Source organism: Sminthopsis crassicaudata, chromosome 4 (genome assembly GCF_048593235.1).
Source record: "Sminthopsis crassicaudata isolate SCR6 chromosome 4, ASM4859323v1, whole genome shotgun sequence".
NCBI lineage: Eukaryota > Metazoa > Chordata > Mammalia > Dasyuromorphia > Dasyuridae > Sminthopsis > Sminthopsis crassicaudata.
The window spans coordinates 147,326,547-147,344,304 of record NC_133620.1 but is presented as its reverse complement, the minus strand read 5'-3'; the positions used below and the strand labels follow the sequence as shown (position 1 = coordinate 147,344,304).

The following is a 17,758-nucleotide window of genomic DNA, read 5'->3' as shown; positions in this document are numbered from 1 at the left end:
TTTCTTGGGTGAAGTTATTAATTATGTCTATGATTTGCTGTTTTTTACCCAATTATTTTTTAGTATAAGATTATTTAGTTTCCAATTATTTTTTGGTCTGTTTCCCCCTGGCTTTTTATTAAATGTAATTTTGATTACATTGTGGTCTGAAAAGGATGCATTTACTATTTCTGCCTTACTGCATTTGATTTTGAGGTTTTTATGTCCTAGTATATGATCAGTTTTTGTATAGGTTCCATGAACTGCTGAGAAGAAAGTGTACTCCTTTCTTTCTCCATTTAGCTTTCGCCAAAGATCTACCTTATCAAACTTTTCTAGTATTCTATTTACCTCTTTGACTTCTTTCTTATTTATTTTGTGGTTTGATTTATCTAATTCTGAGAGTGCAAAGTTGAGATCTCCCACTATTATAGTTTTGCTGTCTATTTCTTTTTGCAGCTCTCTTAATTTCTCTTTTAAGAATTTGGATGTTGCACCACTTGGTGAATATATGTTTAATATTGCTACTCCTTCATTATCTATGCTACCCTTTAGCAGGATATAATACCCTTCCTTATCTCTTTTAATTAGATCAATTTTTTTGCTTTTGCTTGATCTGAGGTGAGGATTGCTAACCCTGCTCTTTTGGCTTCACCTGAAGCCCAATTCACTAATTTTGTTTTTCAGTGATTTGATTTCTTTATCCATTCTGTCTTTAAATGCCTGGGATGACTTCTCCAGACTCTCTTGCCAAGCTTCCCTTTCTTTTTTCCATTTCTCTTCTAGCTCTCTTGTAATAGCCTTTTTAATTTCCTCTACAAGAGTCTTATGTATTGAGGAGCAGATCATATCCCCCTTTGGGGATTCCTCTGGGGACAGTCTGTTTTTAGGCTCCTCAGTTTTTGAAGTCTGCTCTCTCTCCATACAGAAGCTGTCAATGGTTAGAGCCCTTTTAATTTTTTTTTTTTCATTTTGTCAGAGCGTGAACCAAAGAAAACAAATTGACAAGAGAAACAATTGGTCTGTTTCTGGGGGGTATAGTGCTGGATGGGGTTAATGAGCTTCCTCTACAGACTGAGGGAGACAGCAGCGAGGTACAAACAGGACAGCGATGGCTGCACTGCATCTCTGCTCTGAGGCTCTAAGAACGTAATGAGTCACTCCTGGTGGCGATGGGGGTGTCCAGGTGCCTAGAGATGCTAGCTTTCCAGGGTTTTATTCTTCACCTCCAGTGTTTACACCCTCTCAACTGCTCCTGGCTTGCTGCCAAGACGGAACATCCACACTGGGTTAAAAGTCTTTTCACAGAAATGGAAGAGATCGCCCCCCTCTCCCCTCTGGTCTGAGCAGTGTGAGCTGCCTGCCTAGCTCTCCCTGCCTGCCTTCAGTCTACACCCAGTCTGTTTGACCCTCCCCCGAGCAAACACAGACCTTTTCTGGTGAATTTCAAGGATGTCTTCTGTTGGTGATTATTTGTGGGTTTCTTTTGCAGTCAAGCATTAATTACGAGGCTTGTCATGAAGTAAGTCCTAAGAGAAAACAGGGAGTTCAAGCAGCTGTCTGCCTCCATGCCACCATCTTGGCCAGAAGTCCATATGCTTTCTTGAAATGGAAATTTTTGGTTATATGTTTTGAATCTGCCCTGATGTTCTGCTAGGCACATGACAATGTTTTGTTTTGTTTTCCTTTTCTGTCTTTCTTTTTCTATTTTGTTTTGTTTTGTATTTAGTTTTAAATTAAAAAATACAAGAACAACTTTTTTTTACTGTAGAATTGGTAGGATCTGGATTCACTTTCTGTGCTCCTTACTCAGTTGTAAAGTTTTCTTATTTATCCCTTTGATCTTTGTCATCAGAAAATTATATTCCTATTTTATTAGATTGGTTATTAGACTAAGGAGTCCATTAGATTTAAAGGAACACGAAGTTGTCCTCTAAATTTACTTCCGAAAATTAACCCTGATGTCTACTTTAAAGAGAATATTTAGTTATCCTAATTCTATCTTCTCTTTTTAGGCGGCATATGTTAATCTTTACTGCACATTCCCCAGTAGGACATCATATTCATCTGTGTAGCATGGTATCCTTTATCTTTGGAGAAGAAGATGTTGTTATGCCTCATTTTGAGAAGGTACATATTATAATAATTGCTTGGGCTCCTAAAAACTTTCATTTGCTTATTGTGTTTAGAAATTGAAACCTGAAGAATAAGTACAGAGTTTATTCAGAAAGAAAAAAAATAACTGTATTGCAAACTCCTTGAGATATGAGACTTTTTTGGTCTTTCTTTTTATCCTTAGGGCTTGTTGATGGACTAAAATGACTTCAATTTGTTGAGATAAAATTTAAAATATAATTTTTATACAGGGAACTCCTAAATTATTATATAAACAAATAAAATGTATTATTATTTTGTAATTTAAATTTCATAAGTTTTAAAACAATTTCATAATTTGTTGCATTAAATTATCATTGGTCAACAAATTTTGAATAAAACATTTTGCTAGTTTTAAGAATATAAAGACAAAAATCAAATGACTTGTACTTTCAAAGAAATTACTTTTTACTAGAAAATTAAAATAAATCAAACTCAATGCTTGTATTAACACTCGAAAAGGTAACAAGATTGAATAGCATCCAGACATACCATAGTTCAAGAAGCCTCCAAAAGCATTTGTGGAAGTTCTGTATGAGATACAATCTGATACCTAATCCTTCAACTTCAACAAATGATTCATTTTTCCCCCAAATTTAACAAAACCCACAACAACTTGACAACTCAACTCCTTATTGATTGACAATTTTTTTCTCCTCTTTAATTTTGTCTCTCTTTTTTAATATTTGCAAAATTGAAATGAATATAAGGTTTATCCTCCAAAGACCTCAAAAATTAATTTGTGATCTAAGTTAATTTAATTTATGTTAACTTAATTTAAGAAATTGCATGGTTGCAAATTTTATCAAAAACATTTTTTAGCTTAGCATTGAATTTGTGCTTTGAAACAGTTTGTAATAATGGAGTTCCTCAATTTTGCAGTTTTGGAATACAATGTATTTTTGTAATTAAATTATTCATATCATTGCCAGCTATGTTATACTCTACTGGAGGGTTTAAGTACCCAAATATATATTATAGATGTGGATGGAGTCATTTCTTCTTGTAAAGTTGAAGATTTGAGAAGCAGGTTCTTTTTATTCAACTGATTCATTTTAAAAAATGATTTTTAAATCATTTTTTAAAATGTTTTTCATATTAACTGTCATCATAGATTCTTAGCTGTCTTCTCTTCATTTTAATTTATTCATCATTATTATTTATCTTATTAATTTTATCTATTATTATCTATTTATCTATTATATATAACACATGTATGTGAAATTTATGTAATATAATTACATTACTTATTATTTATTTACTTATTCAGGTAGCATGATCCCCTAACACTTTAGCTTTACAATTTTTTGTCATTCATACTATAGTGAAAGAAATGAAAACATATTTGAAATGGAGAACTATTTGAAAAATGAATTCTTTTAGAGTATTAATGATCACCTCCTAATTTATATTTCACCATACTCTATTTTCCTTAATCAAATTTTCATAGATTTGGATAAGGCAAGCAAAAAAAAAAGGATATGTATAGGTTTTTCAATATGTAGCTTTTTCATTTTGCAAGTTACTATATTCATATTATTTGTGTCATCTCAATGAAAAGGAACAAATTCACTTCCCTTCTTGTGAGTCTATGAACCTATCATTAAGTAAATAATCAAATGATTTAGCAATGGCATATTAATAAAATATGAGTCAATATGGTATAGTGAATAGAGACCTATCCCTTACAATCAGAAAGAACTCAGGATAACCCTTCACTCTGATACATATTGACCCTATGACCCTGGCTAAGTCACATTTTATTTCTTAAACAGTTCTTTAAGATTAAGATGAAATTTATCAAAATCTGAATGAAATTCCATGTTCAGTTTAAAAAATACAGTAGTAGAAATAAAGTGGCTGTATTACATATAAGACTTTAGTAAATTCTGGTGTTAATAAATAGCTGTCTGTCTTATATCTCCACAGGAAAGCCTACGATTTGTAGAACATGCTGTAACAATCTTAAAAGTTACTGGATCTGTTATGAATAATTTCAGAGATAAGGAAAAACTTGCTATTGCTTTAAAAAAGTTACAGATGATTCACTATCCTGCAAACATTAATAATAAGGAGATAACAGAACAACATTTCAAGGTAAATGAGTACATGTATTTTGTTTCTGAAAAGATATCAAATTGATATTGGATTTTGGTTATGTTGCACTTTGAATTTTTTTCTTATTATTAAATTATTGGTATGCTATGAAAGGGATCATCTACTAGCTGGGCATATCACTTAACCTCTGTTCTATTTTTTATGTACTGGAAACTCTCCAACTTATGAATGACCTTCTTAAAATGTGAAAATTAGAAATCAAACATTATCTTTGAAAAATATAGCCTGACCAAGGATGAGTATAGAAGGATTCTGATCTTCCTTTCCCCAGATCTTGTGATTCTCAATGAAACCTAAGTTTACATGAGCTTTTTTGTTTTCCATTTTATCCTCTGTGCACATAGAACTTCTTTTTGGTTCTTCATCTAACCATCCTTTATTTGTGAAGTAGATTTTTTTTTAACACGAATAAGACAATTTGTACTATATTATTAAATCTCATTTAATAATAATAATAACAATAGTACTTTTATATGATGTTTACTGTGTACCAGCCACTGTACTAAATGCTTTATAATTATTATCATATTTCATTCTTATAACAACCTTGAAAGGTAGTTATCATCTCAATTTTAAAGACGAAAAAACTGAAGTAGGCAGAGTTTATTATTATTGGAAAGCTTTTACAAGAACATGTTGATTTATATTGTTTGTTATATCACTACACCTCATCGAGCATGCACTGACTGTGGGGAGAGTCAGATGATGAAATTAAAACTATTTCCACTCATGTGAAAGAGTGTTCCAAATCACTATTGATTAGAGAAATGCAAATTAAGACAACTCTGAGATACCACTACACACCTGTCAGATTGGCTAAGATGACAGGAAAAAATAATGATGAATGTTGGAGGGGGATGTGGGAAAACTGGTATATTTATGCATTGTTGGTGGAGTTGCGAAAGAATCCAACTATTCTGGAGAGCAATCTGGAATTATGCCCCAAAAGTTATCAAACTGTGCATACCCTTTGATTCAGCAGTGCTACTACTGGGCTTATATACCAAGGAAATATTAAGGTTAAGGGACCTGTATGTGCCAAAATGTTTGTGGCTAGAAATTGGAAAATGAATGGATGGCCATCAATTGGGGAATAGTTTGGTATATTATGGTATATGAATGTTATGGAATATTATTGTTCTGTAAAAAAAATGACCAGCAGGATAAATACAGAGAGGCTTGGAGAGACTTACATGAACTGATGCTGAGTGAAATGAGCAGGACCAGGAGATCATTATACACTTCAACAGCAATACTGTATGAGGATGCATTCTGATGGAAGGATATCTTCAACAAAGAGAAGATCTAATTCAGATCCAATTGATCAATGATAGACAGAATCAGCTACAGCCAGAGAAGGAACACTGGGAAATGAGTGTAAACTGTTTGCATTTTTGTTTTTCTTCCAGGTTACTTTTATTTTCTGAATCCAATTCTTCCTGTGCAACAAAAAAATTCGTTTCTGCATATATATATATGTATATGTATATGTATATGTATATGTATATGTATATGTATATGTATATGTATATGTATATGTATATGTACATAGTATCTAAGATATACTATAACATATTTTACATGTATGGGAATGCCTGCCATCTAGGGGAGGGGGTGGAGGAAAGGAGGGAAAAATTCGGAAGAGAAGTGAGTGCAAGGGATAGTGTTGTGAAAAATTACCCATGCATATGTACTGTCAAAAAATGTTATAATTATAAAATTAATAAAAATAAGAAAGAAAAAAAAAAGAATGAGATTATAAATAAATTAGAAGAACATAGTATAGTTTACCTCTCAGACCTGTGGAAGAGGAAGTAATTTATGACCAAAGAAGAATTAGAGATCATTACTGATCACAAAATAGAAAATTTTGATTATTTAAAAAAAAAAAAAGGACCTGGAAGTCCACTATGAGAGTAGACATGCAAGATATAAATCTTACCTGGATGTTTTCTCACTTGCTCTTGAAGTTCCTAAAAGAGCTGATATATATTAGAGGCTACAAATTTTATGTGGTTTGTGGAAATTCTTTGTACCACACCTACCGAATAGGCTGAGTCAGATATTATATTTATATCTCCTGGATAATAAGAGCAAGCTAGAATGACTGCATACAATTCATTCTGCTGAGTGGATTGAAAAGGAGATTTTACTACTCTGTTTATAGTTAAATCACGAGAGTATACAGCACAATTATGTTTGGATGCATTTGTAAAGATAGTTGGTCCTTTAAGAGGAATTTTAGAAACCTTTTATTCAAGAATCATCACCAAATTATGTAATAGTCTGGTTATCTTTAATGGAGACTCATATGTAAAATTTGGAGCAATGGCTAATAAAATTTGCCACTCTGGGATGGTTTCACAGCACACATTAACTTGTGCATTAGTATAAAAGGCATATATTTTGGCAGGTCTTATCCCAGATAATTGTACTGCTCGCTTAATGGCCTTTAATAAAATTCTAGCCACTAGCACTGGGTAAGGAGTAAGGCTTTGTTTTGGTTGTGCTGGGAGGTTCACCCACTCTATCACACACTGTCTCCTTGATGAAGGACTGCTGTGGGTACCTCTTGTGTAGCAAAAACTGATATTTCCAAGGGTTTTTGAGAGACTCTTTCAACCACATTGGATAAAGTCAGTTCAACTTGTCTCAAAGCCTCTTGAGCTTCTTTTGTAAGCTGTCATGATGAGTTTAAAGCACTGTCTCCTCTTAAAATGTCATATAATGGTTGCGATTGATAGGTAGTCAACCTAACACTAGACGCATCCATTAGATCTCTCCTATCAATTTCTGGAAGTCATTTAAGATTTTTACCTTCTTTGTTCTTAGGGAGAGTTTTTGTACTATAAGCACCTTAGGGTATATTTCATATCCTAAATATTGAAAAGGGGCATGTCTTTGAATTATTTCTGGAGCTATGTGCAATTTATAATTCCTTAGTGTTTCTGTGATTTTTTGTGGACATGCTTCTAACATTTGTTCCTCAGGTGCACATCCCAATATATCATCCATGCAGTGTGATAACATTACTTTTAGAAATGCTTTTCTTATTGGAGTAAGAGCAGCAGCAACATACATTTGACACATAGTAGGGCTGTTTTTCATTCCCTGTGACAAAACTGTCCATTCATATCTTTTATAAGGCTCAGCAAAGTTAATGCTGGGCACTGAAAAGGCAAATCTTTTCATATCTTCCTTATCTAGAGGGATAGAATAGAAACAGTCCTTATGTCTATAACCCAAAGAGACCATTCTCTAGGCAATTGAGTAGAAGATGGAAGTACAGGTTGAAGTGTTCCCATAGTTTCCATCTGTTCATTTATCTTTCTTAAATCAGTCAACATCCTCCATTTTCCAGATTTCTTTCTAACAACAAATACTGGAGAATTCCAAGGACTTAGAGAAGATTGTAAGTGTCCTTGGTCAAGTTGCTCCTATACTATTTGTAATAAGGCCTGAATTTTATCGCTACCTAAGGCCCACTGTTCTATCCACACTGGTGTATCAACTTTCCACTGGATAGGAACAGGTGAAAGTGTTGACAGGCCTTCAACAGCAGCCCTGCCTAAAAAACTGAAGTACTCATTTTTAATCCTGTTATAAAATGTTTCTTCCCCACAGATTAATGGGGTTTTTTCAACTATAAAAGGAATAAAAACTTCACATTCAAAACTCTATCTCAAAGGGGTCGCACTAACTTCAGCTGCTATTGATTCTCCTACACCAGACATATAGTTGTCTGCCTTAATCTTTAGCCAGTGACTGGGCCAGTTGCACCTCTAATGACTGTGCAATCTGTATCAGTCTCTACCGGTCCTTCTAATGGTATGCTATTTATATAGATAGTGAGCATAGGTCGGTCAGCTGTCACACCTTCTGTCCAGTATATTCCTGGATTTTGCTGCTTGGAGCCAGAATGTAGGTGACTATCACTAGGTTGCTTATTAGGAGTCTGTATCAATAAACCTGATGCTACTACTTCTCCTAGTTGATAAGTCACACATTGTCTACCTTTATTAGTGACTGGAATATTATTTATACATTCCCCAATTTCCCACATCAATGTATGGATGGACACTGTTTTGTAAGTACCTTCAAGAGGTGAAATGGTCAAGCCTACTGTTCCTGGAGGCAAGGGATCCATAGGCTGGAGAGGAACAAATTTCATCTCTCCAGGGGATATCTCATTTGTCCCAGCTGCATACAACTCTATTCTCCCCAATTGTAATCCCTTTCTCCCATCAGATGGCTTCCTGGCTGATTGGTCATGTCTGGGTACTAGACTTCTAGGCACTCTCTGGGTGTAGCATCGGCTGCCATCATGCCCCAAGTATTTTTTGCCTTGCAACCTGTTTCCCTGAATCAGTCTACGCTCTGATGCCCAATGGAGTCCTCTGTTGCATTTTGGACATGGGGTATTGGGTCTTGTTTTCCCACCCTGTTTTCTCACTCTGTCTCTATGCCAACGTTAAGCTTTCAGATGGCCTACTTTACCACATTGAAAGCATTGACAAGTCTCTCTAGAAGTCCCTTGCCAAAAGAGACTCTGTCTTCTCATGTTGGGATCTAGGGAAGTCTGCATCATAGCCTGGCTTTAAAAGGCATTTGTGCCTACTGTGCCACAGCATCTTATGATCTCCTCTAAAGGAGCATCCTTGTGTAATCCTAGTATAATTCTTCTGCAAAACTCATTAGCATTTTCTTTAGCAAGTTGCCTTATCAAAATGTCTGTTAGTGCATTTTCACCATTAGTCCATATGACAGCTGTCTGCAAACGTCCCACAAAATCAGCAAACGGTTCATTTGATATTTGTACAATTTTTGTGTAGGTCTCACCCTTGTCATTTTTATTGAGGAGAGAAGCCCATGCTTTGATAGCAGCAACAGCAGCAATTTGCTCAAATGCTGCTATGGAGTAATTAATCTGTACTGAAGCTTCTGCATAAGAACCTACACCTGTTAGTTGGTCACAGGTGACTGAAGTATTAACTCCATTTTGATTATTGTATTAGGCTTGTATCCTACAGAGCTCACTATATTCAGAAAGCCACAACAAGTTTTGTCCAGGTTCTTAGCATGTCTTTGCTATAGATTTCCAGTCCCTAGGGGTTAAGACTCCATAAGCCAAATTCTGTAATAAAATCTTAACATAAGCTTATGTAGCTCCATAAAGAGTGCAAGCCTTTTTCAGGTCTTTGAGGACGTCTATATCAAAAGAAGTGTATTTTCTACTTTCTTGACCTGAAGAGTTAAACTGTTGAATCACAGGATATATTTGCAGTTTCAAATCACCTATAACCTTCCCTTCCTCTGTGGCTTTAAATACTGCCTTTTGCAATCTAGTCATAGAAGGGGGTGATTGCTTGGGGGGAGGTGCTGGTGGTATCACTGTCCCTCCCACTATTCCTCCTCCCTCCATCCTGGAAGGCGGAGTTGATGGGGGCATATCAGTAATCTGCTCCCTAGGTGGGATTGAAGCTGCCTCATGAGAGTGAGAATCACCATGCCCTTGAACCTCATTTAAATCCCCATGTCCTATGACAATATGGTCATTAAATTGTTCTTTGTCTTCCTCTTTTTCCTCACATTTCCTCATCTGGCTATTTCTAAAACTTTTCCTTTTTCCTATAACTTGCAGGATTCTTTAAGGCCAATTGTATTATGTTGTATATATGTTTCCTTGGAAATTGAATGAGGACCTTTATTGTTGTAATATTCACTCAATTGATCTCCTACTGGTTTCCAATTATCTGGCCCTATTTCTTCTTCCTCTAACAACCAAGGGGATGTGTGTCCTAATGTACCCAAGAATCTAGCAATCTGTTCCCAAGTTATAATTAAATCTTGCCCCTCAATTAACTTAAGCATGCTTTATATAGCACCTTTTTGGGGCGGGGGTGGGGACAGGGGAGAATCTTTTCCTAACATCTGCCCCATTTAAGCTGGAAAAGGTTACTAGTTTACCCCTTAACAAAGTAAGTTCCTTATTTGTCTATTAAAATACTCACCTAATTTCCTGGTCACCAGGGGACTTCTTCAGTGAAAGTAGGGTCCTTGGCCCGCACCTTGGGCGCCAAATGTAATGACTATGTTGGTACCCTGGATACCTTACAATCAGCCGAAGTCAGGATCAGCAAAGTCTTTATTCTTGGTCTTTTGGGGTTGCTTTCAGGGGAATAGATAGAGGAATCTCTACACTTCCTTTCTCTCTTTCCACCACCAAAGAATGATCCCGCTTATCCTACTCCACCCTCTGATGCCTTGTTTCATTCACTGTATACACCCACAGAACTAGCCATCACAGGAAATTAGGCAGGGTCATCCTCCAAGCATATGCTAATAGAGTATTGTCCAATTGGTAATTAGCTTTAAGTGCTTGGTTATCTAAGTTCATCTGTTCAGAGATTCAGCCCTTTATGCACAACTATTTCTGAATTCATCTAATTATAGCCTACATCTCTCTGTCTTTTCAATAAGACTAGCATGAGAGACTTATCTATTACTAAGTTAGCAATATTCATAAAAGGAAAATTTGAAATTATTCAAACATGATCTGTACTTTATCAAGCGATGCTTACCAATATTTTTTATTATTGTTTCTTTTTTTCAGTATTCATTAGCCATCATTTTTATAAATTATGATTCTGAAATTTTGTTGTGAAATTTTGTAAGGAATGAAAGTCAAACTCACTAGTCAATAATTTACTTTTTTCCCTTTTAGGGAAGTTATTCTCCCGTTCTGTGATACTTCTCTGACGAGATTAAAGATAATGACATATACTTCTTTCATTTCCTAGAGAGACAGTATACCTTAACTGTTATATAAATTGTAATTATTGTAATTATTTCTTAGTATTCTATCCTACAGGCAGTCAGGTGGTATGGTGGATAGAATGCCAGAACTGAAGTCAGGAATATTCATTTTCTTGAGTACAAATCTGGCCTTAGAGATGTATTATTTCTGTGACCTTGGATAAGTCACTTAATCCTCTTTGCCTCAGTTCTTTCATCTATAAAATGAACAGGAGAAGGAAATGGCAAACTACTCCATTTTGCCAAGAAAACTCTAAATGGAATCATAAAGAGTGGGATATAACTGAAATAAATGAACAACATCATCAACAGCAACAACTCTATTGCATGTAGATTAGTTATTTTGGAGGCATTTTTTTCCCTTTTCTGTTCAGCTTAAAATATTTTTTAGTTAGATTTAACTTTATAAGATTCCTTGTAAATGCAGTCTTACCAGCTCTTATTAGTTATATTCTATCCCTGGCTAATTAATGGTTTATCATTCTTAAAAATTTTTCCCTGAGGCAATTGGGGTTAAGAGACTTACCCAGGATCATACAGTTAGGAACTGTTACATGTCAGAGACCAGATTTGAATTCAGATCCTCCTGATTTAAGGGCTTGTACTCTATCTACTATACCACCTAGCTTCCCCTTCATTCTTAAATTTTAAGCCATATTCCATAAATCTAAATCTGATTTACTAAATCATTCATTTAACAAATCTCTGTTGAGTTCTTGCTATGTGTAAAACATTCTGATGGTAGGGGTAAATATACAAAGATAGATCCATGTTCAAGGCTTGAAAACAAACAAAAAAAAAAGATTAATTAATTATTACATATATACATATAGTGAATATATAATATTAATAAATTTTCTGAAGTTGTGATATTAAAAACACATTTAAAGGTATGATGTTATATTATTTTATTGAAGTTGAAAGAATAAATTTTTATTTATAATTTATAATTGAGTTTGATACTGATAGGAATGCCAAGTAGAAGAAAAACACTTTTAGTCTTTGAGTTCAAAATTAAATGAGACAAGGTATTTGCAAAAGAAATTTAATTAATATACCAGACAATAATTGATTACCTTCCAAAGTGAATGTTACAGATAATTTGGTATGGTTCAGAGAAGGAAGAAACATGTAGGAAATGGATTTTAGGTCAGGACTTTCTCAAGGTAAGAGTTGAACTGGGCTTTAAAAAATGTCCAGGATCTGAATTTGTGGATGAAAGAGAAGAACATTGCAAATATCTGAAACAATCAAAATTAAATCTTAAGATTGAGAACAAACATAATATGTTTAAGATTTGGGAAACAGATTCCATGGTTTCATGTGTTTATTGATTTATCTATGAATTTTTATTATTGTGTAATATGTTTTAGATAAATCAAAACTTTCTCCAAAGGCACCAAAATCTCTTAATCGCTAAATCCAATTACTTTTTTCTCATTCTTCTCTGTCCTTGTTTTTTTTTTTTTTTTAATAGAATTAAATTCTTTAAACCACTTTCTTAATCTTAAAATACTTTCTTCAGTGTTAATGATACAATGTTCTCTCTTTCTTCTCTTCCTACCAGTCTGTTTATGTTCTCTTAATTTATATTCCTTTTTCTTCTATTCTTTCATTGTGGATATCCTATCCCTCAATGCTTTGATCTTGAATCCAGACTCTTCTGTCTTTGCCATCTTAATTTTGACAACTTTGTCTATTTCTGTGAATGACTTTGATTATGACTTCTATGCAAATTACTCTTAAATGATCTAAATTCAGCCTTGTTCTTTTTTCTCATCTCTAGCCTTTTATTTTATTTTTCTAAACATATTTCCACATTCATCATGCTGCAGAAGAAAATTCATTTGAAAAGGGGAAAAATGAGAAAGAAAAAAAGCAAACAAGCAAATAACAGCAAAAGTGAAAATACTATGTTGTGATTCACATTTAGTCCCCCATAGTTCTCTATTTGGATGCAATTGATTCTCTTTATCACAAGTTTATTAGAATTAGCCTGAATCAACCCATTATTGAAAAGAGTCAAGTCCGTAACAGTTGATTATTACATAATCTTGTTGCTGTGTATAATGCTCTCTTGATTCTATTTACTTCACTTAGCATCAGTTTATATGTCTTTCCAGGCCTTTCTGAAATCTGCCTGCTGATAGTTTCTTACCGAACAATAATATTCTAATAAATTCATATATCATAACTTATTCAACCATTTCCCCAATTGATGGACATCCACTCAATTTCCAGTTCCTTGTCATTATTAAAAAGGAGCCTTCTATTTTGAAAAGCCTGTTGGACACTTTCCAATTCTGGCCTACCTCAATTATACCATGTCTAAAACTGACCTCACCATCTTCATCACACATACACACACACACATACACACACTTATTCCTGCCAATTTCTATATTTCTTTTGATAGCATTATAATTTTGACAAAAATAACAATGACAAGAATGATGATGACAATGAAAAGACTGAAAGGTTTCTTATCCAAGATCCACCACTACCTTGCATATACTAAGCACTTATGTATCTGTTGCATTGTGCATGACAATAGAGCACTTGTCTCAGAGTTAGGAAAACTGGGGTCAAGTTCCATCTCTGACACATACTGACTCCATAATGAGGTAATAGGGAACCTCAAAATGATGAGGTAACTTGAACCAAATTATGAGGCAAATACCTAATAATGAGGTATATACCTCAATAGGATTAAGTGAGGTCTAGTGGCAGGATTTGGGGTACAGAGAGTCACATGGAGCTCCCCTGCAACCCCCTTAGGATTCGGCGCAAGGATACAAAGTTAAATCAAGTCTAGTGGTGGCGAGAGTCCCCTGTAAATGAATTTACAGGCCAAAAACCTAGATGGGTAAAAAGATGTTTATTGCTAGGTTTGGAAGCAAGGTTAAGGTCTGGTTAGATAAAGGAAGATACACGCCAAAAGCGGCGGGGATAGAGAATCTCTGATGCAAGCATCTTAGCTGGCATCTTTCAAATCTCTGACCAAAGATGATTCTAGCTTTGCTCTTTTTTATCTGCTTGAAGAAGCAATGGGCGGAGCTCAGGTTAATTCTTTGAAGGCCAGATTTTTGGCGGGCTTTATCCAAGCCAGCTCAGATCCGGTCAGGGGGCTGGGTACAAGCCCAAATTAGTTTGACCAGATCTTGTTTCAAAGGGGGCTGAAAACCCAAACCAACTGGGGCCTGGGTACAGCTCCAACTGGCTGAGATTCGGATCTTTTCCCCTAGGAATATCTTGTCCCAAAGGTAGATCAGACAAGGAATCTTAAAGGGGTTACGCCGGCAACATCCAGACTAGACAAGTAAACTAACCTTGCAATTTCCTTAGGACTCTCTAAGCTTAAAAATTACAAAGAAGTTAATCTGTACTAATAGAAACACTCTCTCATCATAGTTACAGATTTGTTTTTTTAAATTAGATATCCTGATAGGAAAATAATTCTAAATATATATTTTTTTAATCTAATTGCAGGTTTTCCATATTTCTTTATGGCGCTTGTTCAAAAAAGTTTTTGGACCTAGGATTCCACCCAACTTCAAATTTGCATTCCGAGCTCTTACTTTGGACTTCAGCCCATTTGAAACCTTTCCTGAAGAAGCTTCTTTAGGTATTAATTATTTTTAGTTACTAACTTTATTTCTTTAATATACTAAAGTAGTCGTAATAACTAAAGTAGTTGATTGAGACATAACAGAAAAGGACCTTGGAGTAGGACTTAGGAAATGGGTCCCAACTCTTGAATTAGGTAACTTTGGGCAAATCTTTTTACTTCTTTTGGCCTCAAGTGATTTACATATAAAATGATGGTGTTGGAGCAGAGCAAAGATTATTAATTTTTTTTTGAGTCATAGCCCCTTTCTTTTGAAAGTCTATGGACCCTTTACTAAAAGAATGTTTTTAAACAATTAAAGAAAATGCCAAATTTCAAATAGAAGTTAAAAAAAATACAGATTTGTTTCTATCTAAATTTTCAGATCCCTTGAAATCTATTGATTTCATGGAAACAATCCATGGACTGTTTGTGTATTCATGGACTCCATACAAATCCCTAGATAAAATCATCTCTCTGGTGGTTTTTATTTAGCTCTACATTTATTTGATTCTGTAGCGTTTGAATTCAAGGTTTTGTATGTTGATAAATAGGAAATAAATAGAATAGGAAATACAATTGAAGAGTGTTAGGAAGGTCCCTACATCACCCTACCAAATGGGTTACTTCTGTATATAATGTTTGTTCATCCTTTCAATTGTATTTCAAGCCTAGGGCCTAGATTGTAATGCCCTAGCTTTTTCGTCACAAAAGAAATAATTTCTTCAAGCTTGTTTATGCTAGCCAACTATTGACTTTATGTGGTAAGGAAAATTGTATTTTAGAAGAAATTGCAGTAAAGATAAACACCACAGAGTAGAAAATAACCTTCAATATAGGCAGTATTTTTTGTATTTTTTTTCTTTTTCCCAGTCATTCCTTCTTAACTCAGTAAGGAAGAAGATAAGAATTGCTAGTTATATGTAACATATATATAAGGTAGACATTCTCCTGCTATGTGAATGTGATAGCTTCTTTTATATATGTATATATATATATATATATATGTGTGTGTGTGTGTGTGTGTGTGTGTGTGTGTGTGTGTGTGTGTACGTGTGTATGTATGTATGTATATATGTGTATAGACAGATAGTTATAGAGATATAAACATATCTCTATCTCTGTGTATCAGTTACATTTTACATTTACAAATATATTATATATTTATATAAAAGAAGGTTCCTTGTTAGCATATTTATATCTTTATAAATGTGTGTGTATATATTTATATATGTGTATATATGTATATGTATTGTGAAGGTGTCTTGTTAGCATGGTAGGAAGAATGTCCACTTTATATGTATGGGTGATTCTGTGTGTGTGTGTGTGTGTGTGTGTGTGTGTGTGTGTTAAGGGATCATTGTTCATAGATAGTCCTGGGAAAGATATTATGTAATTTCCATTATTCCTTGGAATGTAAAGATAAGATTTGTAGGGGTGATAATTTAAATTCCCAAATAATTAAAACTTTTTGGAAAATCATAGTGCTATGATAGACTAAAGGTACATGTTGAAAATTTTTACAAGAAAGTTAAGAATAAACTTAATTTTTAAAATAAATTAAATTATTTTCTCCTCCAGCTGAATGGATAGATATGAAATATCCTGCTGTGTTGCAAGACAGAAATTACTCTTCTGAAGATATAGTGGCAGTAGTTAAACTGCAAGCTTGTTGGAGAGGAACTTATGTTAGGCTTGTCATGAAGGCTAGACAACCAGGTATACTTTTGAACTTAATACTTTGTTAATGACTTAGTGTAAACAATATGAAACATCAAGATAAACAATTAACTTATTTTATGACTATTTCCTTTTGAATACAGACAAGTTCAACTCAAGAAGTGTCATTTTTTTAGAATATCAAAGACTCTATCAGGATTCTTTATTCACTTTTACATGCATATGGTTGTAATTAACCTGTATATATATATATATATATATATATATATATATATATATATATATATATATATATATATATTATATGTACCTTAAATTACTTCACTTCAATTGAGTACAAGTCAATAAATAATAATTAAATATCTATCTTATATGAGAGGCACTGTGCTAACCTCTTAAAACCAAGCAGTGCTACTGATAAAGAATGGAAGGTTTGTTGCTCTGCTCTCTAATTCTCCAATCAGTGGAAAGAAGCATCTGAGGGAATTGAAAAGGTATCAAAAACTGATAAAAAATGTATAAATTTTGTATAAAAATCTGAACCAATTCAGCATGTGATCAGATTATCCCAGTGGTAATCATGATGTTCCATAGAGTAGAAACCAAGCAGAGCTGCTGATGAAGAGTAGAAAGTTACCTGGAAAAACTTCACAACATTATTTTTCTGCATTTGAAAAATAGAACTCATCTTAAACTTAATAAATTTAAAGCAGAATTATTTCTTCCCTCCTACTCCCCACTTCTAGTCCCTCCTTCTCTGTTTCTGGTGAGTACTCCACCATCTTTCCAAGTACCCAGATTTGCAACCTCAAAATCATTCTCAACTTTTCAGTTTGAATCACCTCCCTTTTCCAATATTTGTCACATTTTAAAAATTTAACTTCTACAACATGTATCACATCTGTCTCTTTCTCTCCACTCACATTGCAATTGCCAAAGTTCAGGACTTTATTACCTTTTATTTAGAATATCACAACAGTTTAAAAATGATCTATTTTCCATACAGCTGCCTACTGATATTTCTCAAGTAGAAATTTATACTATATATATATATATATATGTATATATATATACATATATATATGTGTGTGTGTGTGTATGTGTGTATATATATATATATATATATATATATATTATATACATATATATGTGAAATTCCTGAAGAAGAAGAAAATTGAGTAGCTCTAGGATAATATATCAGTTATCCTATTTGTCATTTAAAGCTCTTCAAAAATCTGACTAAATTCTATCTTTTCATACTAATTGCATATTATTCCCTGCAAATAGTCTACATTCTAACCAAACTTTTTAAATTTCTATTCTTCATAAACAACATTATAACACTAATCTCTACCTAAAATACTCTGCCTTCTCATCTGTGCCTTTTAGAATTCCTAGATCTCC

The 17,758-nt window shown here is 33.9% G+C and overlaps 1 protein-coding gene across 1 annotated transcript in view; it reads left to right on the top strand.

Moving 5' to 3' along the window:
* Positions 1 to 17,758, top strand: part of ADGB (androglobin) — a 259,554-nt gene that overhangs the window by 154,019 nt on the left and 87,777 nt on the right. The window contains exons 18-21 of the mRNA XM_074264682.1: positions 1,995 to 2,109; positions 4,063 to 4,230; positions 14,557 to 14,692; positions 16,256 to 16,393. Coding sequence (XP_074120783.1) covers positions 1,995 to 2,109; positions 4,063 to 4,230; positions 14,557 to 14,692; positions 16,256 to 16,393 — 557 coding nt within the window. The remainder of the gene's footprint in view (positions 1 to 1,994; positions 2,110 to 4,062; positions 4,231 to 14,556; positions 14,693 to 16,255; positions 16,394 to 17,758) is intronic.